The sequence below is a fragment of the Carassius carassius genome, chromosome 42 (genome assembly GCF_963082965.1).
Source record: "Carassius carassius chromosome 42, fCarCar2.1, whole genome shotgun sequence".
Lineage (NCBI taxonomy): Eukaryota > Metazoa > Chordata > Actinopteri > Cypriniformes > Cyprinidae > Carassius > Carassius carassius.
Window position 1 is genome coordinate 24,768,099 of NC_081796.1, and position 26,277 is coordinate 24,794,375.

At 35.1% G+C, this 26,277-nt stretch overlaps 3 protein-coding genes across 6 annotated transcripts; 1 reads left to right on the plus strand and 2 right to left on the minus strand.

Moving 5' to 3' along the window:
* Nucleotides 1-3,123: 3,123 nt before the first annotated feature.
* Nucleotides 3,124-7,287, plus strand: LOC132124310 (interleukin-9 receptor-like). Of its 2 annotated transcripts, none has more exons than XM_059535289.1 (9): nt 3,124-3,363; nt 3,786-3,867; nt 4,238-4,358; nt 4,449-4,624; nt 4,713-4,852; nt 5,732-5,908; nt 5,997-6,082; nt 6,171-6,237; nt 6,991-7,287. In XM_059535289.1, the coding sequence occupies exons 1-9, from the start codon at nt 3,208-3,210 to the stop codon at nt 7,279-7,281; spliced, it is 1,296 nt and encodes a 431-aa protein (XP_059391272.1). In that variant the 5' UTR covers nt 3,124-3,207; the 3' UTR covers nt 7,282-7,287. The 2 variants fall into 2 exon arrangements, with proteins under 2 accessions (XP_059391272.1, XP_059391273.1); XM_059535290.1 differs by having other exon boundaries at nt 5,732-5,900; nt 5,992-6,082.
* Nucleotides 7,288-8,420: 1,133 nt separating this feature from the next.
* Nucleotides 8,421-16,033, minus strand: LOC132124323 (SUMO-conjugating enzyme UBC9-B-like). Of its 2 annotated transcripts, none has more exons than XM_059535308.1 (7): nt 15,908-16,033; nt 15,158-15,228; nt 14,889-14,972; nt 14,740-14,812; nt 14,556-14,665; nt 12,792-12,871; nt 8,421-9,169 (listed from the first exon to the last, which is right to left on the minus strand). In XM_059535308.1, exons 2-7 carry the CDS (start codon nt 15,221-15,223, stop codon nt 9,106-9,108), a joined length of 477 nt encoding a protein of 158 aa, XP_059391291.1. In that variant the 5' UTR covers nt 15,224-15,228; nt 15,908-16,033; the 3' UTR covers nt 8,421-9,105. The 2 variants fall into 2 exon arrangements, with proteins under 2 accessions (XP_059391291.1, XP_059391290.1); XM_059535307.1 differs by having other exon boundaries at nt 15,158-15,234; nt 15,956-16,030.
* A 2,568-nt stretch (nt 16,034-18,601) lies between these two features.
* On the minus strand, nt 18,602-25,877 carry LOC132124317 (BTB/POZ domain-containing protein KCTD5-like). Of its 2 annotated transcripts, XM_059535298.1 has the most exons (7): nt 25,614-25,877; nt 22,937-23,045; nt 22,737-22,828; nt 21,539-21,634; nt 21,298-21,408; nt 19,803-19,928; nt 18,602-18,803 (listed from the first exon to the last, which is right to left on the minus strand). In XM_059535298.1, the coding sequence occupies exons 1-7, from the start codon at nt 25,806-25,808 to the stop codon at nt 18,774-18,776; spliced, it is 759 nt and encodes a 252-aa protein (XP_059391281.1). In that variant the 5' UTR covers nt 25,809-25,877; the 3' UTR covers nt 18,602-18,773. The 2 variants fall into 2 exon arrangements, with proteins under 2 accessions (XP_059391281.1, XP_059391282.1); XM_059535299.1 differs by lacking the exon at nt 21,298-21,408 and having other exon boundaries at nt 25,614-25,874.
* Nucleotides 25,878-26,277: the final 400 nt, after the last annotated feature.

Below are 26,277 nucleotides of genomic sequence, written 5' to 3' on the forward strand. Positions count from 1 at the left end.
TAAATTGAAAACACATAACTGATTATATTTTATAGATAAATGTAATGATTTTGGTGCCTTATACTCATGCTATAGTAATTATTCACGAAGATTATTTTATCTATCTATTTATCAGCTCGTTGCTGCCTCCTGCTGACAAACTATTGAATTACACTCTCGTTTGAGGTCAAATGCTCCAATATCTTCCCTTCAAATGACATTGAAGAATATGTGTTCTCTTTACAAACATTTTCTTTATTTGGGGCTCCTCTGTGTTTACGTATATATCATATTCTCTATGCATGTTAGCCTAATCATTTTTTAAAATCTTTTATTGATATCCTTGTTTTGTTTATTTATGCAATTGAAATTATTTAACATTATTGTTGTGAAAAGCATGCTTTGCTTTCCTTTTAAATTTAGAAGTTCAGTTACTTTGCAGTGTTATTTTAGGCCCTATTGTGATCCATATTTTCAAAATGATCAAAGTATGCACTAGGTGAAATAAAATATAGGCTGTTTTTACCCTCTCAGCTTGTTTTTGATCATTTCAGCATGTTTTGAAACTTCCTGTCCTTATCTTCCCCAAGTTCCTGTAAGGCAACACTCCCAGAACCTCATCTGATAACCCAGAGATGTTAATAAACTTATCAAAAGAGTCAACTGTTTTCTGTTGAATAGATAATAAGTGTTGACGATATCGGATTGGGTAATTTTAACCCACAATTGCACATAAGAATATATGTTCAGTGGAACATATTGTATTATACATTCATGTTCATCCAAAAATTATGATTTAGTCACTCTTAGACCGTCCGAGATATAGATGAGTTTGTTGCATTTGTTTCATTTGCTCAGCAATGGATGCTCTACAGTGAATGGGTGCCGTCAGAATGAGAGTTCAAACAGCTGATAAAAAATCACAATAATCCACAAGTAATCCACACCACTCCAGTCCATCAGTTAACATCTTGTGAAGTAAAAAGCTGTGTCTGTAAGAAACAAATAGACATTTTTAACTTCAAACCGTCACTTCTGGGCAAAATATGAGTCCATAATCCATGATAACACTTCCTCCAGTGAAAAAGACCATCGCCTATTGTCCACTCACATCAAAATCCATCCACATATTTGTTTAGATCTGTTTTGGACGGTTTTTCTTGTAAACTGTGCTGTGCAGATTTCTCTCTTGATTCAGGCAAAACAACTTTTTCATTGGAGAAAGCAATATTATGGACAGAAGAGTCGTTATTTTGGCCAAAAGCAGTGGTTTGAAGTTAAAAACATCTTAATGATCCATTTGTTTCCAATAAACATGCAGCTTTTCATTTCTGAAGATGTTTATTGCTGGACTGTAGTGGTGTGGATTACTTGTGGATTATTGTGATGTTTTTATCAGCTGTTTGGACTCTCATTCTGACGGCACCCATTCAAATCCATTGGTGAGCAAGAGATGCAAAATTCTAAATTTCTTTAAATGTGTTCTGATGAAGAAACAAACTCATCTGAATCTAGGATGGACAAAACATATAATGGACGTCAATGGGTTTGGTTACCAACATTCTATAAAATATATTATTTCATGGTCCACTGAAGAAAGAAACTCATACTGGTTTAGAACACGAGTAAATAATAACCATGATCATTTTTGGCTTCTAGATACGTTTGACAAATGAAAATTTGACTTGTTGTTAATGTGTTGGAATATTGCAACGAATTACAAATATTCAATCACACATACACAAAATCTTACAAGAAATATATTCCATATTTAGTTTGTTTATTTTTGCACAAACACTTCAGACCCAATGTAAACCGTCTGAATCAAACCAGGTTTTGTTGTTATTTTCATGTCTCAGTTGCTGATTTTGTGATAAAAACCACAAACCAAAGCACATGGCTTGCTTGGCACATAATGCCTAAGCATCAAGTGATAGTAAGTTCACTATAGTGTTGGCACGCTGGCACAACGCTTGCTGAATACTGGCACCATCCGTCTGCCATGTGTTTACTTACTCTGCAAGACTCATTTGTGAAGACATCTGTTACTTTGTAGGGCATGCTTGAAAGTAGGACATCTGGGTAGCACTTATCATAAAGCAGCATTAGATGTTGTCATCCATAGATGTTATTTAGGACAACCAATCAGATTGAGCACCTCAGGGCCTCAGAAACACTGATCTGATATCATCATTGCAAAACTGTTGTTAATCGGAAAAGCACTTGACTCAGTATGGAAAAAAAACAGCTCTTAATAAAAGCTTGTTTTGCATGACCTTCTGCAAGAATGTCGGGTTAGAAGGCATAAAACAGACAAAACAAAGCTAGCCATCATTAAAGCTCCTTCAAAGCCACATGAATAAATATAGGCCTCGTCTGATTCTCTTCAACGTAGGCGTAGGGTTAAGAAGTGTGTAGTTTCACATTTAACCTCAACTTTAACTATCACATCAATGATAATAATGTAAACCATACACTTGTACTTGTGTCTAAAACTGAACTATTGACTCACAACAATTATTTTAAAAAAGCTCTGTTACCGCATGACTTGTTTTAGCATTAGGTTACATGCAAGTCAAATACATTAGTGCTTTTCACAATAGGTACGTGTTATATCAAAGCAGGTTTAAAATCATGATTTTAATGTAATGTATAATATTTTTAGGCCTATGTTTATGTCTTATTCTTTTATTTATGTCTATATATCATTCTTATTCTTATTAAAGATAATAGTGTTATTCTTATTAATCAATATAAAAAATGAAGCAGTTGAGATTTGCTACGTTTTGATTGACATGGATCACCCCTATACAAGCATATACTGTATGTTTGTGTATAAAATGTATATACTTAAATATCCAACTTTTAAAAGAAATAATAGTGTTACATTTTGTAATAAAATAAAATAAAAAACAGCCAGTTGCTAGGCTGTGTATCGCGCGCTTTACGCAACTGTGCAAAATGTGCATACAATTAGATATTATATGCACATGCATCCATACGATCCGTTACACACTTGCCAGATGTGCATAATTAAATAAAGTAAGTAAGTAAGCTGCTAAAACGTTAAAATGATCATAAATTAATTTTTTTAGGTTCTCAAAGCAGTTCAAAGCATCCAGCAGAAGTGTGATGATATCGAAACGTGGCAGAGAATTTGCTGATCTGAATGCCCAAGTGTGAAAAGATTGGAGATAATGAGAGAGATCAAATCTGATAACCGATCGGATGCCGGGTAGACTGTCTCATCAAAAGGCTGACAAAAAAACAGGCAGTGCAGAGACTGGGAGAGAGAGAAAGAGAGAAACAGAGAGAGAGGTGCACAACCGAAGCTTTCTTTCATGTGCGTGTGAAACCCGAAACAACAACAGTCAGCGACTGCAGGTAGATTTTCAATCACTTTTATTACATTTGAATAGCACGTCACATGCTTTTTTTCTGCCAGGTGTTTTGTAGTTTTCGTTAAGCAATAGTGACGTGCAATACTTTCCATATTAATTAAGTTTATAGCTGTAAAATAAAAGAAGCCCCACAATTCTCAGCAGAAGGTGAGAGTTTAGTAGCATGGAAATTAAGTTTATGTTCACAGACTCAGACAATGGGCTCAGTTTAATTGCACAGCTGCTATGTTCAATGCTTTGTTAAATGAATTATAATTGAAAATTGACAGTGAGGTAATTCTGTGTTTTAGCTGCAAAGGAAAAAAAAACTTTTTATTGCATTCATAGTCACTGTCTAAGCTTCAGAAAAACACAATCAACACACACATAAGATCTGTCACTTTTATTGATATTTATTTATTACAGGGTAAAGAGAACATGCATTGCTCTCCTTTCATCCTCACATTGGTTTGTTTTTCTGACATTTTGGTGAATTATATAACTTGGGGTAAGAATTTTCTACTCATTATTTTATTTAATTATAGGCTACATTATATATATATATATATATATATATATATATATATATATATATATATATATATATATATGTTTGTGTGTGTGTGTGTGTGTGTGTGTGTGTGTGTGTGTGTGTGTGTGTGTGTGTGTGTGTGTGTGTGTGAAATATGCACTATATATTCAATGCACTGTATACATATATACATGCATTCATATAATATAGGTTATGAATATATATATATATATATATATATATATATATATATATATATATATATATTCATAACCTATATTATATATATATATATATATGCACTGTGTTTACTGTGATTACATCTCGCCTATAAAAATGTATTCAGGTGATCAGTATAGTCTGGAGTGTCTCAGTAATTATTTATCCAATATAACCTGCTCCCTGAACATCTCGGCTGAGTCTCGGGGCAATAAATCGTCTTACTGGCTGCAGTTCAGCACATTTGAGTGAGAACACTGCACTGAATCGCAAATCACGAATAAAACTACAAAACAGTGCATGCTTGCTTGTTTGTAAAAGACTCTGTTTTTGTGCAGCGGACACTATGACTGCACACTAAAGATGGGAGAACAGTCATTACTGTGTGAGATGGATTTGTCCCCATATGTGGTTTTCAACGATGTAGAGAGCTACAGGATCACCCTTCATTCCGGTTACCATGGCAACAACTTCTCCATCGAACTAGATGCTGGCTTCATGCCGAGAAAACACAGTAAGAGCAAGTAGCTTCATGCATTTCAGAGGCAAGCGAGACCACAGCTGTGCTCACCGATATGTGTGTGTGTGTGTGTGTGTTATAGTTCGTCCAGTCCCTCCATCTGACCTGTCACTGCTCTGGGAGAAAGACGGGGCTCTTTTCCAGTGGCAGAGCGGCTATAACGCAGACAGTTCATCCATCCCCGACCTTCAGTACCAGCTCAGCATTTACAGTCAACACAAGGTGTGCGCAATTGCTTTAAAAGTTTTCATATTCTTCAAAACACCACCTTATTTTTGTTGTTCTAAATTTTCTTTCTTCTAAATTTTGGGTGGACTATTTCATCAAACGTTCCGGGTTTAATTACTTGCATGATTCACAAGTACATGTTATAATAAAGAATAAAACTTTTAGTAGACATTTATAGCCTTTAGGCATCAAAATGTAATAGTTTGCTCTTTTTCTGAAATGACTTTTTCGAAACCTTTATGAAACCAGTGTCAGGGAGTGACACTTAAAATAAAACCACGGTATAAATTATTATTTTAGCAATTGAAACATGGAAATAAATAATTTTTAATCAGCAAATTAAGTGTTTATTTAATTTGTCTTAAAAAATAAAATAATAACAATAATAATAATATTAAATAATATAAAAAAAAATTGAGGTTGCCTTTTCCATAAATCCAAAACACAAACTTTATTTTTATTTATTTTTTAAAGATTTTTTTATGGCATTTTTGCCTTTATTTTTAATTTGTGTGGGGAGAAAATCTCATCATTGTTAAAGCCATGGTTGCATGTTGATTTTAAAGAAACAGTTTAGCCAAGAATTTAAAAAAAAAGAAAAGAAAAGAAACACAAGTCAAGAATCTAACTTTTTTTCATTCCTGGCTAAACTGTTTCTTTAAAATCAACATGAAACCATGGCTTTGGCAATGATGAGATTTTCTGTTAATTTCTATTAACTCCCCTTTCCCACAACAAGTGTCTATTATACACCATAAGAGAAGTACTTTTAGGCAGTATATGAGTAGTACCCAGTATTATTGTCAAGCTACACGTTTTGCACCAGTTGAATTCATTTATCACTAATTCCTGAGGTTGCACTTTGTGTTTCAGCTGTATGAGGTAGAAGCTGTTGAACAGAAGGTGTATGTGGAAGAGTCTAGATTTGAACCTCACACAAATTACACAGTGCATGTGAGATCGCGGCCAGATCAAGTGTATTATAAAGGCGTGTGGAGTCTGTGGGCCCCTGCGTTACACTGGAGATCAGGGGACATTTATAGTGAGTCAGTTTATATAACACTCAAACAACTGCTAAGATGAAACTGTATTTCATGCTGTGATTAAGACTGATCTCATTTTGTGTGTTTAAGAAGAGACTCCAGGAGGATCTTTCCCTGTTGCATGGTATCTTCTGTTAGTGCCATTGCCTCTGATTCTTCTGTTCTGTATCCCATACTCCAGGTTAGAAACATCATCTGCAGCATCCTGAAGAGATGGGATTTCTTTTATCTGTTTTTATATAACTATATGATGTATGTTTGTTTTGTAGATGGAGGAAGAATGGTTATATACCTTCACCAGCCCCTTATTTCAGAGACTGGGATGTAGATGTTCAGGTAATTCCCCCCAAAATAAATAAAAAGTAATCATTCACTCTTACAATTCCTTGAAAGTGTGAATGCGGTTTAGGAATGAGTCACTGAATCATTCACTCCAGCAGTTTGTTTAAATATGCAGACTCATTCAAGAATGAAACAACTGAATCTGTTTTTAAATGACTCATTAATTACTCTTTATGACTCATTAATTACTCAAAACACTGAATCATATAATATAAATATTAGATGCAAAACTTCGAAGTACTAAAATGCCTAAAACTGAACAAAATAGTATAAATAATAAATAGTATTACTAAAATAACACTAATATTTTCATCACTGTCAGATGATGATATGAAGCCTTACGAATCAGATGAGATGAGAAGAATATCAAATATGGTTTTGTGGTGTCTTATCAGATATAAGATATCAAACATGGTCTGTCTTTGCAAACCCATTTTGGAATTTGAAGACCACAGAATTAATTTTAGAAAACAATTCAAGAATTTCACGTTTCTGAAATGTAAAGCCATTTTTTCGGCATCTACATTCAAGTCTTTGGGTATGATCTGTTGGCGTTTTTGATTATTTCGGCACAAGTAAATAAAAAGCTTGCATCTTTTAAAGTTAATAAATAATTACAGTGCACTGTTCGGCATGACTTTTGATGGTTAGTTGATTTCTAGAGTCAGGTTTAAGGCGATCTGAAGATCTGCATGGGTGGAAACAGCTGTTCTAATACATGACTGTTAATGGTGTGTGTATTTTCAGATCCGTTCAATGCGCTCAGGTAAGATGAGAGATGTAATGCAGGGGGAGGAGTCTCTCCAGATTGACATTCTGACAGAGAGCACAGACACGCCCCTTCAACCCACCACCGTAGACTACGAGGATATGGGAGAGATCGACGAGCATGAGTCTCCCAGCATGCCCCAGTCTCCTGTGGGTTCAGAGGTCGACTCAGGATGTTGGATTCGCGATTTTGCCACAACTGGGAGAGGAAGCATCACTTACAGTGAGGACTACTGCAAACTCTCCAATTCACACATTTGTGCAGTCTAACATATGCATGCATGCACACTACTGTTCAAAAGTAAGGGGTCAGTATGATTTTTATTTTTCAAAGAAACATAATTACAAATAAACTTGCTGAATCCTGAAAAAAAATGTATGTATAAAATATTAAGCACCACAATTTTTTTTTTCAACAATGATGATCTTTAAGCAGCAAATCATCTTATTAGAATGATTTCTGAAAGATCATGTGACACTGAAGACTGGAGAAAACATGCTGAAAATACAGATTGGATAACAGGAATAGATGACATTACAAAATATTTTCAAATAGAAAACAGTTATTTCAAATTGTAATAATCTCTCACAATATTTCGTTTTTTTTTATTTACTACATTTTTCATCACATAAATGCAGCCTTGGTGAGCATAACAGTTTAAAAAACATTTAAAAATCTTACTGACTCCCTTTTGAATGTTAGTTTATATGTGGCATAAGTTTGGAAGTGAGGCTAAATGTGAACAATAATGAATGTATTTTCATCTTCACGTATTGCATAATGTGCAAATATACAACATGTGCTTTTGCACTTTGCACAAAACATAAATATATCTGCTAATTGCTTTAATAAGCAAATCCTACTTGAATAGCCCAACCACAGTATACGCAAATAGCCACAAATCATGTAAAATAAGTCTTAATAAATTATTATTATTATATTAAAATAAGTCTAAAACATGAGATTTGAAAATGACTTTAAAACAAAGGGGCATAAAACAAAGTAAAAAAAAACTAACAGTACAATTTATTTGTGAAGTTAAAAAATTCTTACTATTTTTCATCTCCATTTTTTAAGTTACCATATTTTTTTATTTGAAGCTATTCTACAATGCTGCTGTTAGTTCACTGCTATAGCTTTTTGTAATCATGAATATGTTTATATTGTCATTAATGCTTTATAAATAAAAATGCAATATGCATGAAACATTTCTGGTATATCAACTCAGTCAACATTTAGCATCAAAAATTACTTTGGCTGTCAAGTCTCTGCTTTCAGTGAGCTGTGAGCATTAAGTTTCTGTGCAAAGATTAAACGCCCCTTCATCGAGTTGTTTTTAAACTCAAGAACACATCTGTATATAAGAAACACATCTGATCAGGACACACATGCACGCAGTCTGCAGACGCATTTTATAGAAAGAGCTTTATTAAACATACAGACACATTCAGTGTGAACACAGGACACATGTTCCCATCAAGCAAACAAGAAACCACGTACAGCATGTTTAAGAGAATTGGATTCTGCTTCTGCTGCTCACATTATTCTGGATGTTATTCGACGAATCCGCATTAGACAATAGATCTAAGACCACGTGGCTGGTCAAATACAAAACACGTCCAATAGAGAGGAAACTGGTCCTAGATCATCATTCTGGGGGGAAACTTCACCGTGAGGCACTGTCCCACATACGTAACGTAATAAACCAACCTAAACCAGAGCCTCGCAGGAAACACTCACTCATTCGCGAACATAATAAAATGACAAGTCTAAGCGCACACAGACAAACATGCCAAATTAATAAAAAAGCTAAAATCCCAACAGTCTGCTTTTGATCGAAGACTGAAGTCGTGAAAGTGATTTCTTACAAGCCGCTTTGAGACAAAACAAGACTTGTGGATACTGAATTGGTGAGCAAATGAAATTAAAAGGGAAGAGGAGGAGCGAGTAAGAGTGTGATGTTTTGTGGTGGAGGGGATGGGTTCGGGGTCGATGGCACAGACATCATGTTTTAAGTCCTTTTAGTCCCGGTTGGAAGATATCAAGAGTATTCACATATTGCCTCTTTCCATTCTTCCAGCCCTCCGTCTCGATTACGACGGGGAGAATTTTTTGGCCTGTGCACGAACTCTCTTCTCGTACTCCACTCTATTCTGACTGTAAACACAAACACACAGAAGCATCTCACTCTCGCTGTAATGTAACTAGTGAGCTGCCTACCTAGGGAACATTATTATAAGTGTGCTCCCAAAGTAAAAGGGGTTCCAAAGACTAGGCAAAATAATGCTTCTTTATACATCTTAAACAGCTCTACACTAATCATTTGTGTATAAGGCAATCTCAGAATGCAATCCAATGGTATCTGATTTAAGTATTCTTAGAAAACGGTTCTATTATATAAAAATATAGAAGTCTATTTCCTCCACGCTTTGGTAAATCTAAATAAAAGTCTACACATGTCCCTGAACCACAAAACCAGTCTTAATTGTCATTTTTATACATAATCTGAATAAATAAGCTTTCCATTGATGTATGGTTTGTTAGGATTAGACAATATTTGTCTGAGATACAATTATTTGAAAATCTGGAATCCGAGGGTGCAAAAAAAAAAATCTAAATATTGAGAAAATCACCTTTAAAGATGTCCAAATGAATTCTTAGCAATGCATATTACTAATATAAAAAATTTAGTTTTTATATATTTATGGTAGGAAATTTACAAAATATATTCATGGAACATGATCTTTACTTAATTCCTAATGATTTTTGGCATAAAAGAAAAATCTATAATTTTGACTCATACAATGTATTTTTGGCTGTTGCTACAAATAAACCCCAGAGACTTCAGTCTGCTTTTGTGCTCCAGGGACACAAATAAAATCTAAATTGTGACAAAGTCATAATTAAGAGATAGAACTATATCATAATTTTGTCTTTTTTTATCTCATGATCATTGCTTAGCATCCCATGTCCAAAAGTCAAAAATTGAAAGTCCTATTTATGAAGACAAAGATAGTTGAGTCAAAATTAGATAAAATGATAAAAGGGCAAAAAGTATGACATGATAATCCACAATTATGAGATAGACTCCAAACTCTAACATAACCAAAATAATGAAAGTCATAACTGAGATAAAATCTCAAAATTTAGATTTGATTATGGGATAAATATTCATAATTGAGATAAAACTAAAAATGATAGGAAAAGACTAAATGTTGTCACACTAATCCATAATTATGAGACAAAATGTCAAAAACATAAAACTGACAAAAAGTCAAAATTAAGATAAACAGCATAATTATTACACAAGGTAATAAAAAAAAAAACGGAAAAAAACTCTACATGACCTTTTATCATGTCTGACTTTTGACTTGGTCTCATAATTTTGACTTTAATCTCATGATAATTTTTTTTTCTACTAATTTCTACTTTTTATGTCATAATTGACAATTATAAATTATGAGAATAAAAATTGTCAAAAAGTAGAAATTACAAGAGGAAAAGTCATAATTCGGGGGAAGTCTGGGCCTAATGCAGGGGTTAAAATAAAAAAATTAAAAATAATAATCCTGAGCAGCCAGCGCAATCACTTGAAATTTGTTCTTCTAACAGTGGAAGCAACTAGCCTTCTATTTTAAGTCATAAAGATAATCGGAACTATAAAAGATTTGTCTTTATTTGTGTACATTCAACAAATAAAAAATTTGATGCCACTTTCTGCCGTCTGGTTTCTTTTCGCGCAGCACAAAAATGAAGAGAAACTGCATACTAAGCTACTTGTTGCACAGGTTTCGTTCATTTTTGTAATTTATTATTTAGGTAAAAATGTATTTCTCGTATAGACAAATTTATCCGTTATATATACAGTCGTGGCCAAAAGTTTTGAGAATGACATAAATATTGGAAATTGAAAAAGTTGCTGCGTAAGTTTTTATAATAGCAATTTGCATATACTCCAGAATGTTATGAAGAGTGATCAGATGAATTGCATAGTCCTTCTTTGCCATGAAAATGAACTTAATCCCAAAAAAACCTTTCCACTGCATTTCATTGCTGTCATTAAAGGAGCTGCTGAGATCATTTCAGTAATCGTCTTGTTAACTCAGGTGAGAATGTTGACGAGCACAAGGCTGGAGATCATTATGTCAGGCTGATTGTGTTAGAATGGCAGACTTGACATGTTAAAAGGAGGGTGATGCTTGAAATCATTGTTCTTCCATTGTTAACCATGGTGACCTGCAAAGAAACGCGTGCAGCCATCATTGCGTTGCATAAAAATGGCTTCACAGGCAAGGATATTGTGGCTACTAAGATTGCACCTAAATCAACAATTTATAGGATCATCAAGAACTTCAAGGAAAGAGGTTCAATTCTTGTAAAGAAGGTTTCAGGGCGTCCAAGAAAGTCCAGCAAGCGCCAGGATCGTCTCCTAAAGAGGATTCAGCTGCGGGATCGGAGTGCCACCAGTGCAGAGCTTGCTCAGGAATGGCAGCAGGCAGGTGTGAGCGCATCTGCACGCACAGTGAGGCCAAGACTTTTGGAAGATGGCCTGGTGTCAAGAAGGGCAGCAAAGAAGCCACTTCTCTCCAAAAAAAATATCAGGGACAGATTGATCTTCTGCAGAAAGTATAGTGAATGGACTGCTGAGGACTGGGGCAAAGTCATATTCTCCGATGAAGCCCCTTTCCGATTGTTTGGGGCATCTGGAAAAAGGCTTGTCCGGAGAAGAAAAGGTGAGCACTACCATCAGTCCTGTGTCATGCCAACAGTAAAGCATCCTGACACCATTCATGTGTGGGGTTGCTTCTCATCCAAGGAAGTGGGCTCACTCACAATTCTGCCCAAAAACACAGCCATGAATAAAGAATTGTACCAAAACACCCTCCAACAGCAACTTCTTCCAACAATCCAACAACAGTTTGGTGAAGAACAATGCATTTTCCAGCACGATGGAGCACCGTGCCATAAGGCAAAAGTGATAACTAAGAGGCTCGGGGACCAGAATGTTTAAATTTTGGGTCCATGGCCTGGAAACTCCCCAGATCTTAATCCCATTGAGAACCTGTGGTCAATCCTCAAGAGGCGGGTGGACAAACAAAAACCCACTAATTCTGACAAACTCCAAGAAGTGATTATGAAAGAATGGGTTGCTATCAGTCAGGATTTGGCCCAGAAGTTGATTGAGAGCATGCCCAGTCGAATTGCAGAGGTCCTGAAAAAGAAGGGCCAACACTGCAAATACTGACCCTTTGCATAAATGTAATTGTCGATAAAAGCCTTTGAAACTTATTAAGTGCTTGTAATTATATTTCAGTACATCACAGAAACAACTGAAACAAAGATCTTAAAGCAGCTTAGCAGCAAACCTTTTGAAAACTAATATTTATGTAAATCTCAAAACTTTTGGCCACGACTGTATATATACCACGTGAATCCTCATGTTCCGTTGTTTGCTGTTTTTTGCACATGTAAAATTTATTTCCCAGGAAACAAATGTTAGTATTTTTACCGGATCAGAGGCACTTAGCTATCCTTTCTAATTTAATTCAACATAATGTTTCATTTAACCTCAAGTAGTGGAAATGGGCTAACCTGCAATTTCTTGTGAGTGTTTCTCATACAACATTAAGAGCGCTATTTCTGTTGGTGCCCATGAGAAGCATCTCAAATTGACCACTTGTGAGGTTCTATTTTAAAATGCTGACGAAATCTTGGAACTGCACAATACTTAAAATAGCGTGTTCACTGCGCTTGAACTCTTAGCATGCGTTTATCGTACCAGTATATAGTGTACGCCTCCGCCTGAGCCGGATCCTGTATGTTCGGTTCATTTAGGAGCTCCTGAATCCCTAACAGGATCTGAAGGAAGTAAGCGTAAGGAAGTAAGAGCATTTTAGAACACAACACACTACAACCCGAATTCCGGAAAAGTTGGGACGTTTTTTAAATTTTAATAAAATGAAAACTAAAGGAATTTCAAATCACATGAGCCAATATTTTATTCACAATAGAACATAGATAACGTAGCAAATGTTTAAACTGAGAAATTTTACACTTTTATCCACTTAATTAGCTCATTTAAAATTTAATGCCTGCTACAGGTCTCAAAAAAGTTGGCACGGGGGCAACAAATGGCTAAAAAAGCAAGCAGTTTTGAAAAGATTCAGCTGGGAGAACATCTAGTTAATTGATATCAGGTCTGTAACATGATTAGCTATAAAAGCTTTGTCTTAGAGAAGCAGAGTCTCTCAGAAGTAAATATGGGCAGAGGCTCTCCAATCTGTGAAAGACTGCGTAAAAAAGTTGTGGAAAACTTTAAAAACAATGTTCCTCAACGTCAAATTGCAAAGGCTTTGCAAATCTCATCATCTACAGTGCATAACATCATCAAAAGATTCAGAGAAACTGGAGAAATCTCTGTGCGTAAGGGACAAGGCCGGAGACCTTTATTGGATGCCCGTGGTCTTCGGGCTCTCAGACGACACTGCATCACTCATCGGCATGATTGTGTCAATGACATTACTAAATGGGCCCAGGAATACTTTCAGAAACCACTGTCGGTAAACACAATCCGCCGTGCCATCAGCAGATGCCAACTAAAGCTCTATCATGCAAAAAGGAAGCCATATGTGAACATGGTCCAGAAGCGCCGTCGTGTCCTGTGGGCCAAGGCTCATTTAAAATGGACTATTTCAAAGTGGAATAGTGTTTTATGGTCAGACGAGTCCAAATTTGACATTCTTGTTGGAAATCACGGACGCCGTGTCCTCCGGGCTAAAGAGGAGGGAGACCTTCCAGCATGTTATCAGCGTTCAGTTCAAAAGCCAGCATCTCTGATGGTATGGGGTGCATAAGTGCATACGGTATGGGCAGCTTGCATGTTTTGGAAGGCTCTGTGAATGCTGAAAGGTATATAAAGGTTTTAGAGCAACATATGCTTCCCTCCAAACAACGTCTATTTCAGGGAAGGCCTTGTTTATTTCAGCAGGACAATGCAAAACCACATACTGCAGCTATAACAACAGCATGACTTCGTCGTAGAAGAGTCCGGGTGCTAATCTGGCCTGCCTGCAGTCCAGATCTTTCACCTATAGAGAACATTTGGCGCATCATTAAACGAAAAATACGTCAAAGACGACCACGAACTCTTCAGCAGCTGGAAATCTATATAAGGCAAGAATGGGACCAAATTCCAACAGCAAAACTCCAGCAACTCATAGCCTCAATGCCCAGACGTCTTCAAACTGTTTTGAAAAGAAAAGGAGATGCTACACCATGGTAAACATGCCCCGTCCCAACTATTTTGAGACCTGTAGCAGAAATCAAAATTGAAATGAGCTCATTTTGTGCATAAAATTGTAAACTTTCTCAGTTTAAACATTTGCTATGTTATCTATGTTCTATTGTGAATAAAATATTGGCTCATGTGATTTGAAAGTCTTTTAGTTTTCATTTTATTAAAATTTAAAAAACGTCCCAACTTTTCCAGAATTCGGGTTGTAGAATCTAATTGACTATAGAGTGAAATATAGTTTCAATGGACCTGTTTAATGGTAATGGCAGGTCTCCAGTCTTTATCCTCCTCTAGGATGGAAAGACACACCGTTCCTGATGGATAAACATTGGGATGGAACAGCGGAGGCTCAAATTTACCTACAGAAGAGATGCAAGAACTCGTGAACTGTGATTCAGAGAGCAAGCGCTGGATATCATTGTGCAAAGCTCACATTTTGGGGGTGATGAGGGGTAGTCATCTTTAAACAGCATCCTTAACTTAAACAGACCTCCTTCCCATGGAGTCTAGAGAGGGATGAGAGAGATCTCACATGATGCTTCAGCGGATTAATCAAATCAAAGCTTAAACAGACAATCTTACCCCCTTCTTTCCTGGAATAGCACATTCCCAGTTCATAAGATTCATGGTACCATCAGGGTTCTTCGTAGGCACAGCCACAAAGCCCTGGGGACATATTGTCGAGACAAAAGTGCTAACTGAGTACCAGAGGATAAAGTGCATAGGGTTCATAATAAAATTTATTTTGTAGTATATATCTAGAAGTGAGCAATTTTAAGTGTGCACAGGATTGAACTCACTGTTGTGTGGATTGCAAGTCTATTTATTAGAAGAATACAAGGGTTACTCACGAATGGATGGTCTTTCCGCCACGCTTTGCGCTCTTGTGCAAGTCGACTCAGAGCAATGCCAGACATGACCACTGATCCTATGGAGAAATACATATTTATCGGAGTATATGCTGAATAAATAAAGGAGAAACAATTGTAATACATTTAGAAACTAGAATACTTATGATTTTTATGGAATATTTATATTATGGAATATTGTTAGATCATTTATAGAATAATTCATATTTAGAATATTTATAGTGGCCAACATATAAACCAGCCTGAGACAGATGCACATGAGAAAAGTTATAAGGATTTTTATGCTAAAACCTTTTTTTTTGCATGCCGAAGCTATTTTAAGCAGGCAAGCAAAATGATTATGTCAAATAAATTCACAAATTCACAAAGATATAATAAAGGTTTTAACTATAAATTATGATGTACCGTAGATTCTTTCACAACATTTTGTTTACAAGATTTTGTTTACAAGGTTTTTAAGTCCTCATAACAGCATCATAGCATATGTTCGCTTTACACTATGACAAAATGGAATTTTAACTCCACATTATGAAACCATAATCAAGGAAGGTTTTAAATTCACATTGTGACATCATTAAATGTAAACAGATACGGAGTCGCGCGCTGGAAAGCGGTTCATGAGCGCGCGGGACAAAGAGACTCGACTTCCTTTGACGCGAGATCACGCGTTCACACAGCAACCGTTCCAAACAAAACCGATGGGAGCGTCTACCGGCCAGCAAACACAAGAACCACCTACCCTCGTGAATCCAGTGTTAATCGACTTCTGGGCCCGCTTACTCGAAGCGTGTCTAACTCGGAACCGAAGCTGTGAAGTTTCCCTCCCGAAAACACACTCGGTTCTGAAGCAGTCTGATCAGGACCGGCAGCACGACACGCAGATCGCCTGCAGGGAAATTCGGGATAAGTTGAAATAACGGGAATGATGTCCTTTCAAACGATCGAATTGGTTATATTTTAGCTTAGATTTACAGGTGCCATGTGTTTGGGAAAATGATACGTTGTTTTTACCTTGTTGGAAACAATTTAGAGCAGGCATTCCTTTAGACTGCTAACATTTAAAGGGACAGTGCAAGAATAAAATCTATCTATCTATCTAGGCAAATATATTAATTCATTAACTAATTAATAAACAAAATGCAGAATACAGTTTAAAAAAACATTGATGGTTAGTAATCTGGCAGGTTTTTTAGCCATATATATATATTATAATTATATATATATTTTTTAAATAAAAACTATTTAACTGCAACTGTTTTGTTACCAAAATGTTTTTTTCACCACACGGTGGAGTGAATGTAGAATTGAGTAAATACTGTATATTGTTCTCATGAATTTCCAATTAATATTTCAATATATTTTAAATGCTATTCTACTATTTGTTAAAATTTTGAATTAGCTTTTATTTTTGTTTTAATTTTAATTTTAGTAATTTTCCTGTGCTTCTGTCATTTTCATTAGTCATTAATATTTCTATTTAGCTTTATTTTTATTTCAATTTTAGTCATTTTTGTGCTTGCAAAAATTTAAGTAAAAACAAGATTGCTAACTATTTTAAAAAATAAATTTATTTTTTTTAGATTAAAAAAGGTTTTTAATATATAGCTTTAATTTTGTTTTATTAATTAAAAAAATTCCACAATGGCAGCAAAAACACACAGACACATGACTATTTGTTAAAAATGCATTTGTATCTTAAAAGTGTGCGGATGCATGTTGCTACATTCAGCTACTTCAGTGTGACTTGATTTTGCAGTACAGGCATTTTCAAAATGACATACAAATGCATACACTGTTACCTTATAATATATGTCAAAATGTGCATGATCAGGAAAGGCAAGGTGTCATTAAAATGCTTCACATAACCTGTCTCTCCTCTTGGTGGAGACAGAAAAGCTCCTTCCCTTTAAGGTCCAGCCAAGAATTCAGTTTTAAGACACGAACACATTTCTTAACTGATACCTCTAAAATATTGCTTAATAATAGCAGTAGTGCAAAAGCGATAATTTTTTAAAAGGAGTAAGAAAAAAAACATACAGGTTTCCAGTCAAATGTGTTGTAGTGATATACACTATCATTCAAAAGTTTGGGTTCAGTAAGATTTTTTATTTTTATTTATTTATTTTGCGAGAAAATAATACTTTTATTTGCTTGAGCAGCAAATCAGTGTATTAAAATGATCATGTGACTCTGAAGACTCTGAAGAAAATTTAGCTTTGGTCACAGGAATAAATTGCATATTACAAAATATCACAGTAGAAAACATTCATTTGAAGTTGTAATAATAATTAACATTATTACTGTATTTTCCCATCATATTAATGTAGACACTACTTACCAAAAACACTGAGAAATCTTCCCATCCCCAGACTTTTGAATGCTAGTGTAGCTAAAATCTCAACACTAAGAAATATAACACAGCTCTACAATCTTGCATAAAAATTTGTGCCCAACCATGGTGCTACTGCAAAACTTGTACTGCTGTTCAAAATCTTTATTTTCGCACATATAAATCATGGAACAGTGGGTCCAAAATCTGTGACCACAATAAAAATCTGGGATTTTTTTATTTATTTAAATCTTTCAAAATAAAATAAAGTTAGAAAAGTAATCGGTAAAACTTTAGAATAATGGTCCATTAATTAATGTTAGTTAACTACTTTATTTAACATGATCTAAGCAAGAACAATCCTTCTACAGCATTTATTAATCTTAGTTGATGTTAATTTCAACATTTACTAATGCATTATTCAATTCAAAAGTTGTGCTTGTTAACATTAGTTAATGTACTGTGAATTAGCATGAGCTAACAACGAATAACTATTTAATTGACTAACATTAACAAACATGAATAAATACAGTAATAAGTGAATTGTTCATTGTTCATGTTAATGAATGAATTAACTAACATTAACTAATGGACCATTATTATAAAGTGTTACCAAGTAATCGAATAAAGACATAATATTTCATATTCTTTACTATCTCAGTGTGACTAATCAAATGGGAGTAAATGAATGACATTGATCATATGACTCTTCGTACAGATGCTCAGATTTTCCTGCTTCTATTGAAGCTCAAGATGCTCTTTGAAAGATTGCAAATCATGCAGGAGAACAAGAGCATTAGGTTTTGTTCATGTCACTGATTAAAGAAAAAGAGAGACAAACAAAATACTGAGATTTGTAAAGAAACTGTTCATTTTAAATGATAAAATTATGAAATTTAAGTACTGTCACTTATGGACCCCACTGTATGTCCATGAATATCCGCTGAACTGATTGTGCAAACAGGTGGGCAGTGATTCAAAGCGACCTTCCATTTCCTTTCGATCCCTGAGATTGACATGGGTCCAGTTTCCCAGATCCTGACCAGAGAATCCAAATCAGTCTCTGAATCCATGAAGATCAAAACAAACAAGCATCTTTGTTTAAATTCAGATTAACAGGCACCATAAAGACTGGATTACAGTGGACGTGCTCTTCTTGTGCTGCTTGCGTGCGTCAGGTGTCCAGTGCTCTCGAGGCGTGAAGAGAACAAGCTCATGGAATGTTCTAGAAAGAATTGATGCATCTCTAAACATGGCAGCTCTAGATCATCATATTCTAGAACCGCGCTCCTGTAGAATCTGAGGGGGAAACGACAGAGGATTTAGATAATATGACAAAAGATTACTAATCTGTCACCAATACCCTAAAACACAACAGCCATGTTTGGAATAACATACTATTCCCAATATTCCTGAAGACTTTAGTATGTACAGTACACTACTGTTCAAAAATACAGGAAAATCAGTAATATTGTGAAATATTATTACAGATCAAAATGACTGTTTTCTGTGTGAATATATTGTCAAATGTAATTTATTTCTGTGATGCGCAGCTTAATTTCCAGCATCATTACTTCAGTCTTCAGTGCCATAATCTTCAGAAATCATGAGAATATTCTGATTCTGATGCTCAAGAAGCATTTATGGTTATTATCACAGTTGAAAACAGTTATGCTGCTTCATATTTTAGTAAAAACTGGGCATACAAGATCCTTTGATGAATATAAAGTTCAAAAGAACAGCATTTTTGTTATATATATATATATATATATATATATATATTGTGAAGTTATAAATGTCTTTCCTGCTGCTTTTGACCAATTTAATGTATACTTTCTGAATAAAAGTATTCATTTAACCACATCAACTCTGGGGACCCACCGGTGGGTCCAATATTGCATATGCCTAATTCTCAAAAAATCAAAATAACAGCTGAAGTGGTTAAATAAAATAATGGTAGTATATACTGTGCATAATATGTGGAGTTTCTGTATGCACATAATCCAAGGACAACCTACAATTACTACATTTCCCAAAATAAACCAAAAGTGATTGAATTGATTGAATGACTGACTGACTTATACATAAGAATGCATGCAATCAATACAATTATGTGAGTGGATGCCAATTCAACTGTAATGAGGACATGTGACCAATGTTATAAGGTCAAAACCATACGGTTTCACATACTTGTATTAGTGTATAAGTATTAGTCAGTATTCCAGATATACTGTGCAATACACTAAGTAGTGTGCTAGTAATGCATTTAGAACACAGCCAAACACACATGCTGCTTACCTTGGCTTTCTCACTGTGTTGAGTGTTGCTGCTGTATGATTGGTTGTGCAGTTCTTTAGAAACAACACACAAGAACTCCGCCTGATCTTCATTACCATAGTTATAGGAGGATCCGATACTGACCAACTACACAAAACACAAATGAGAGACAGAAATGGAGAGGACCAGACAGAGATCAGCAACAGTTCTCATTGAGTGAATATAGATGGTTAAAGGAATAGTTCACCCAAAAATCTAAATTCACTGAATATCTGATCACCCCCAGTCCATCCAGGATGTTTGTTTCTTCATCCGAACAGATTTGAAGCATATCGCATTACATCACTTGCTCACCAATGGATGCTCTGCAGTGAATGGGTGCCGTCAGAATGAGAGTCCAGAGAGTCCTCTATACATAATATTGCTTTCGCCAGAGAAAAAGTTGTTTTGTCTGAATTAGGAGAGAAATATGCAAACACCGTTTACAAGGAAAACCTGTCCAAAACAGCTCTAAACAACTCATTAGGAGGATTTTTGAGAGGACAACAGCGGATGGTCTTTTTTCATAGAAAGAAGTGTTATATGGATTATGAACTCATGTTTTAGCCTGAAAAGTTAAAGTCAAATTTTAAAGTTAAATGATGGGTTTGTTTCTTACACAAACACAGCTTTTTACTTCACAAGACGTTAACTGATGAATTGTGATGTGGATTAATTGTTGATTATTGTGATGATTTTATCAGCTGTTTAGACTCGCATTCTGACGGCAGCCATTCACTACGGAGCATCCGTTGCTGATCAAGTGATGTAACACTACATTTATACAAATGTTCTGATGAAGAAACAAACTCATCTACATCTTGGATGGCAGAGGGTAAATGCATTTTCAGGAAATTTTCCTTTTAAGGCGAACTATTCCTTTAAAGTGACAGTCCACCAAAAATGGCAATGATTATGAGTCATAAGTCACTGGAAACGTTCCATCTGCTGTAACTGTCAAATCTCATTGGAGTTTGCTTTATTCAAATGGAGGTTTGACATCAGTGATGATTGCTCATAGAAAAATAGCATTTGGCATATTTTAAAAAGAACAAAAACAACTGTGACTCAAAAGCTATTTATGACTAATTTAATTGTGATCTCCTTCTTTTATTATGCTTTTTGTGTCATTTTTGGAGCTTGATGGCAATGATTCCCATTCACTTTCATTGTGTGTGAACAATATGAAAAGTGCATTAATTATCGTAATGATGAAGTACAGATTTTGAAATGGTCATCTTTAAGTGAACAATCCCTTTAACAAAAATAAAAACATTTAAATTGTCAAGATGCTCAGGAATGCATTTGCATGCAAAGACTTGTTAAAAACACCTGGTAACACTTTTAAGCATGCAGAACACATGTGCATCACCAACATCTGTGCAGGCAACAGCATTCACTGTGACAATTGCAATGAAAATGAAACTTGTGACAGCATGCATTGGTTAGTGGGAGGACAGGGGATCATTGGACACACCTCTCCAATGTGGGCGGGGTGAGTTTGGCTTGACTCCTCCCCCTTCACCTCTCGAGACACAATCAGGAAAAACTCTGACTTCTGGGCCCGCCCATAACCTACACTGACAAGCTGCAACAACCAATCAGAGCGTAAGGCAGGGCCTGCATCACACACCGCAGGTCAGCTGAAGCAGCGGGAGCGATTCTGATTGTTGTGTCAGCGTGAATGAACAAATGTACTAAAGGCGGGTTTGATTTACCTGCTCAAACTTCCACCCGTCTGACATGGTCGAGACCATCTGAGTAAGTTCTTCCTCTTGACACTGCAACACTCTGTAAACATGCTTGACTGGCGTCTGAAAACAGGATGGTGAAATATGTAAAACATTTGTCCTTCATCTACATGATAAAATAAAGAAAATGTCATTTAAAATAAAATAAATATATGTTGATTTGCTTACTGCCTGTTTATGCCTGAATTAATAAATATTTCCACAGATGTAGTTCATCACATTAACTATCGATATGTTTTAACTTCATTTTTAACAATATATATATATATGTGTGTGTGTGTGTGGTTTCACAGTTTCAGTTCTAACAGTCCTAACAAATTTCTGAAATGTTCCAATAAATGCTTTTTTTTAAATAATGATATATATTTATGCATAAAACATTCATAGCTTACATTTTTAATTGACGTAAGTGTTTATATTATCTGAGGCCACTGTATATTGAATATTTAGAGTTATATATAATTTTATATGTAATGCAGTTTAGTTATGGCAAGTTATTATTCTGGTAAATTACTGCAAGGAGTTTTAATGTTTTACGAATAAGGGAAATATTTTGCTCCATGAAGTAAAAGTATAATTTACGTTAGTCAAAGTTTCCAGCAGCATAAGCAATCAGAATTCAGTCATGAATCTTTAACTTTCCCTGAACCTAGAATAAATCTTTTGACATTAATGTAATTATTGTGCCAATGATATTACTGTCTTGCGATGATGAATCACCAGGGTTGCAATCATTAACTAAAACTAAAAACAAATTGTTCATTGAAATAAAGCTGAAATTACATAAAAAAATTAATATTAGATGAAAAACTATTAGATAAAAAAAAAAAAACTAAAGTTTAGGCTGACGCACTAAAACTGCTAAAAGGAAATAAAAACTAAAACTCAACCTAAAAAAAACTACGCAAAAATAAATGGCAATATTAAGAAAGAAAAAAAATAATAAAAATGTCAAAAGCACATAATAAAATCACTGAAAAATAAAATAAAAGAAAGAAAAACTGAAATAAAGCAATAGACTAATAAAAACTGTATACAAATAAGACTAAAAATAACAGTGTGAATCGCCCACACAGCATATCTCTGTTTCAAGTCTGCTTTGAATAAAGGATCTAAAAATAAATGGTAAAGGACAAGTGAATTGTGTGTGTTCCTGTTCTCTTACATGTGTCCTCTTGCCTTCTCTTTCACTGATCTTTTCTTTGATGAGTTTTATTAATGATGTGATGTTGTAAAACTCGGCTTCTTCAAGAGCTCCTGAGACACACACAAACACACACACACACACACACATACACGCAAACATAATGAAAGCTACAATCACAGTCTCAGTCGTGTCAGTTTGACTGGGGAAAAATGCCGTACCCTCCTCCGTCAGGTTCTTGTTGAGGACCAGCTTCCCATGTCTGAGGTAATTCAGCACAGGCCCGAAATACATGGGATCCCTGTCAATCAAATACGCCCCGGACTCATCCTACAGTAGAAACCAATAGACAGAGAAAGAAACATTATTAATGTATTATTATATATAGCCTACTGAATGAATGCTTTAGCAACTATTGAAAAACCAATGCTACTTAAAAGGTGAAAATCAAGTTCTCATTATAAGTTCTCAAAACCATGTGTTTTTAGTTTAGCATATAGTGTGCGAGTCTGCAAACACTGAGAGAGGAGAAGCATTAGAGGAAAGTGAGTTTAAACATTAATGCTCTGTGCGTGTGTGAGAGCCGGTGTCTGTCTGTAATGGCATGCAGGCCACAGTCATTAAAAAATAATGGTATACGCACATGCATGAGAAATCACAGCCCATACAACCTTCAACCAGGACGATTCAAACAGTGAGTGAGGCTGAAATCACTCTTTTATCAAAACTGGGGCACAAACAGCCTGAAGTGATTTCCCAGAGCCTCAGAGACTTTAAAGGGTTAAAGCCCCTAGAGAGCAGGATTATTCTGGATTAGGGTTATTTTGAGATTACCGCCTGAGATTTGAGAGATGAGAGGAGGTGAGACAGCCGGGGCTGCGCAAACCCAAAAACAATGTGCCACATGCTGTGCAAATGGCAAAAGTGTATTTTATTTTTGTTGTAGTGCAATATCACTTTAATATGCACTTTAATTCATCTTTATGTTATAAGATTTAAAGAAGTAGTGTGTGTTTGTCGCCTCCAAACAAAATATCAAAAATAATGACTGTGACCAACATGTTTTTTCCGAAACTGCCCCGCCCTAATCTGGGATTGGTTGAACAGACATGTAGATCCTCCCCCAAATACACACTATTGGTGGAGTAATAAACAAGGTAAGGTTTTGGTAACTACAAATAACTTACTTTATAATATCACATTAGAAGATAATTACTAAGATAAAGTATTTTAACAAAAAAATACTTTGGCTTATTTATAATAAATTCAAACATTATGCAATAAGTTTGTAGAAAATAATTTTCATAGTTTTTAATTTTAACACAAAAAAGCACTTCAGATTCAGCACGTATTTCATCTTTATATTACAAAATATTTATTTTCATCCATTCAGCATCACCACAATGTGGTTTCTATTTAGTTTTAAATTGTTATTTATTTTTTAAAATATATTTTAATTATATTTTGTATTTATTGGATCAGTTTTGTGTTTCACAGTGGTTGTATAAAGTGCAATGAATTTGCAACCATAAGTTTTAACGTGATTTTACACACACACACAAAAAAAGGTATATAGTCAGGCTGATTCAGTCATATTAAATAATAGTAAAGAAAATGTATTAATTAATTTAGCTGTAACCAAATTTTTTCAAAAGTAAATAAAAATGATTGGAGTATGATTTAGAAGAAAATACTATTTCAGTTTTTCTATTTAATATTTTTACATTTAATTAAATGTGTTACTTGCCGTTAATTGGTAATTAATTGTGACAATTGGCAATTTCTGAGTGAAAATTGTTTCTACACCAGATTTTTTCGAGGGCACATTTTAGTTTAACAAAATATTTTCTTCACAGTGCATTTTTGGAAGCAAAAAAAAAAAAGATAAAAAACAGATTCTGATATTTTTTTGAAAACAATTAAAGGCACAAACGTATCACAAGCCTACACTTGATCTTTGCCTGATCTGACCCATGTAGCGTAACCTTCCACCCTGATCTCTGACTCATCTCAGGTGCATAAGCGGGATTGTGTCCAGATTACAAGGCAAAACTGGAGCAGATGTGCTGATGATGTCATTGCACGGTCACCCCAGAATGCCACAAACAAACAAGGTGCCACAATCCACCCGCACATCTTCCCAGCCATGAACACTCACAGAGAACAACAGAAGAGACCTTGTTCTGGACTGAGAGAGGAGGGGTGGAGCAGACAGTAAAAGTGGGCTTGTTCGTGTCCATCCAACAGGAAAACAACTCTAGACAAAAACAACCATCTGGACAAGCCCCAAATTACCATAGACAATACAAATTGGTCTATACAACAAAATAAGCGATTATGAACTAATGATATTAAATAACAGTCAGATTCAGCTTCATATTCATGACCCATTTTTAAAGAAACTCCTCAAAATTGAGAAGAAAAAGCTTTTGTCTTGTGAACAAAAGGTTCTTTAGCATTTAAAAAAAACAATTAATGTACAGCTTTCAGCTTTGGTTTTATTTACATTACAGCATTTTTACATTGTTTATATTTTTGTTTTTAAATTACGATCTGTAGATGCACTTTTATAATAATGTTCATATATTAATTATAACAATAGGCTAATAATAGGTTTGCATAAATGAAATGATATATCTTTTACAATTTAATCGCATAAATGATAGCAATATAATAGTATTATAAACTTGAAATGAAATAGGTTTTTAAAGAGGTTGTATGTCAGTCTGATTTTAGAAGGCTTCTACACTCTCTAACCTACTTTTCACAGCCACTCTTTATAAATTACTTATAAATTAACTAAATAAATAAATGGTCTGGCTTGCATTCATCTAGACTAATTATATTAGCTGCACTGGCGAAATGATTTCTCAGTGAAATAAATCAAACTGTAGTTACCTTATCAGAATCGAGGTCTGGTTCCGCTTGGCACAGCCGGAACAGGAATGATTTGGGGTCCCTGCATAGCGTCTGTCTGGTGGTCAGAAAATACGTGCCACCGACGTTCAAACGGACCCACTTGGAGGATCTGTGGTTGATGTTTTGTACCGGTGACCGGTCCTGGCCGCTGGTCTCGCCGTGACTCTCGGCCATCCTGCGCGCGCTGCTCTGCTGAAATGCGTACCGGTGACCGCGCGCCTCTCCAATAACCAACACCGCACTGACGGAGCAGAGAAACAAACACCCCTCACTTTTGTGTGTGTGTGTGTGTAACTCGAGACACTGAAAAGACACGAGCGGTGTTATCTGCGACATCTAGATGTATGCTACTGTAGCTTTTACGATTGCATTGCTAGTGATTCGAAATGTTTTCGAACCGATACTTTTTTTTTGTGAACGGCTGAGCGAAGTGTTTGAGAATCACTCATCTGAATAATAATAATAAAAAAAAACGTTACAGTAAAATTGTTAGACGGTAACATCATAAAAAATAATATTGGGATTAATTATCGACATATTAAAATAAGGTTATTTTCTTTTTGTAATATTACAAAATAATAATAAAAAAAAGATTTTACTTTTATCAGTTTTGTGATTCACAGTAGTTGTGTAAAGTGCAATG

What these genes read in the sequence shown, in the direction of transcription:
- LOC132124310 (XM_059535289.1), top strand. Translation starts at nt 3,208, where the DNA reads ATGCCGGGTAGACTGTCTCATCAAAAGGCTGACAAAAAAACAGGCAGT. An exon ending in TTCTGTATCCCATACTCCAG is followed by an intron (nt 6,083 to 6,170) that starts GTTAGAAACATC and finishes TTTGTTTTGTAG; the next exon opens with ATGGAGGAAGAATGGTTATA. An exon ending in ACTGGGATGTAGATGTTCAG is followed by an intron (nt 6,238 to 6,990) that starts GTAATTCCCCCC and finishes GTGTATTTTCAG; the next exon opens with ATCCGTTCAATGCGCTCAGG.
- LOC132124323 (XM_059535308.1), bottom strand. Translation starts at nt 15,223, where the DNA reads ATGTCTGGCATTGCTCTGAGTCGACTTGCACAAGAGCGCAAAGCGTGG. An exon ending in GGCGGAAAGACCATCCATTC is followed by an intron (nt 14,973 to 15,157) that starts GTGAGTAACCCT and finishes ATATGTCCCCAG; the next exon opens with GGCTTTGTGGCTGTGCCTAC. An exon ending in CTGCCATTACCATTAAACAG is followed by an intron (nt 12,872 to 14,555) that starts GTCCATTGAAAC and finishes TACTTCCTTCAG; the next exon opens with ATCCTGTTAGGGATTCAGGA.
- LOC132124317 (XM_059535298.1), bottom strand. Translation starts at nt 25,808, where the DNA reads ATGGCCGAGAGTCACGGCGAGACCAGCGGCCAGGACCGGTCACCGGTA. An exon ending in CAGACCTCGATTCTGATAAG is followed by an intron (nt 23,046 to 25,613) that starts GTAACTACAGTT and finishes TTTCTACTGTAG; the next exon opens with GATGAGTCCGGGGCGTATTT. An exon ending in ACCCCGCCCACATTGGAGAG is followed by an intron (nt 19,929 to 21,297) that starts GTGTGTCCAATG and finishes TGTTTTGTGTAG; the next exon opens with TTGGTCAGTATCGGATCCTC.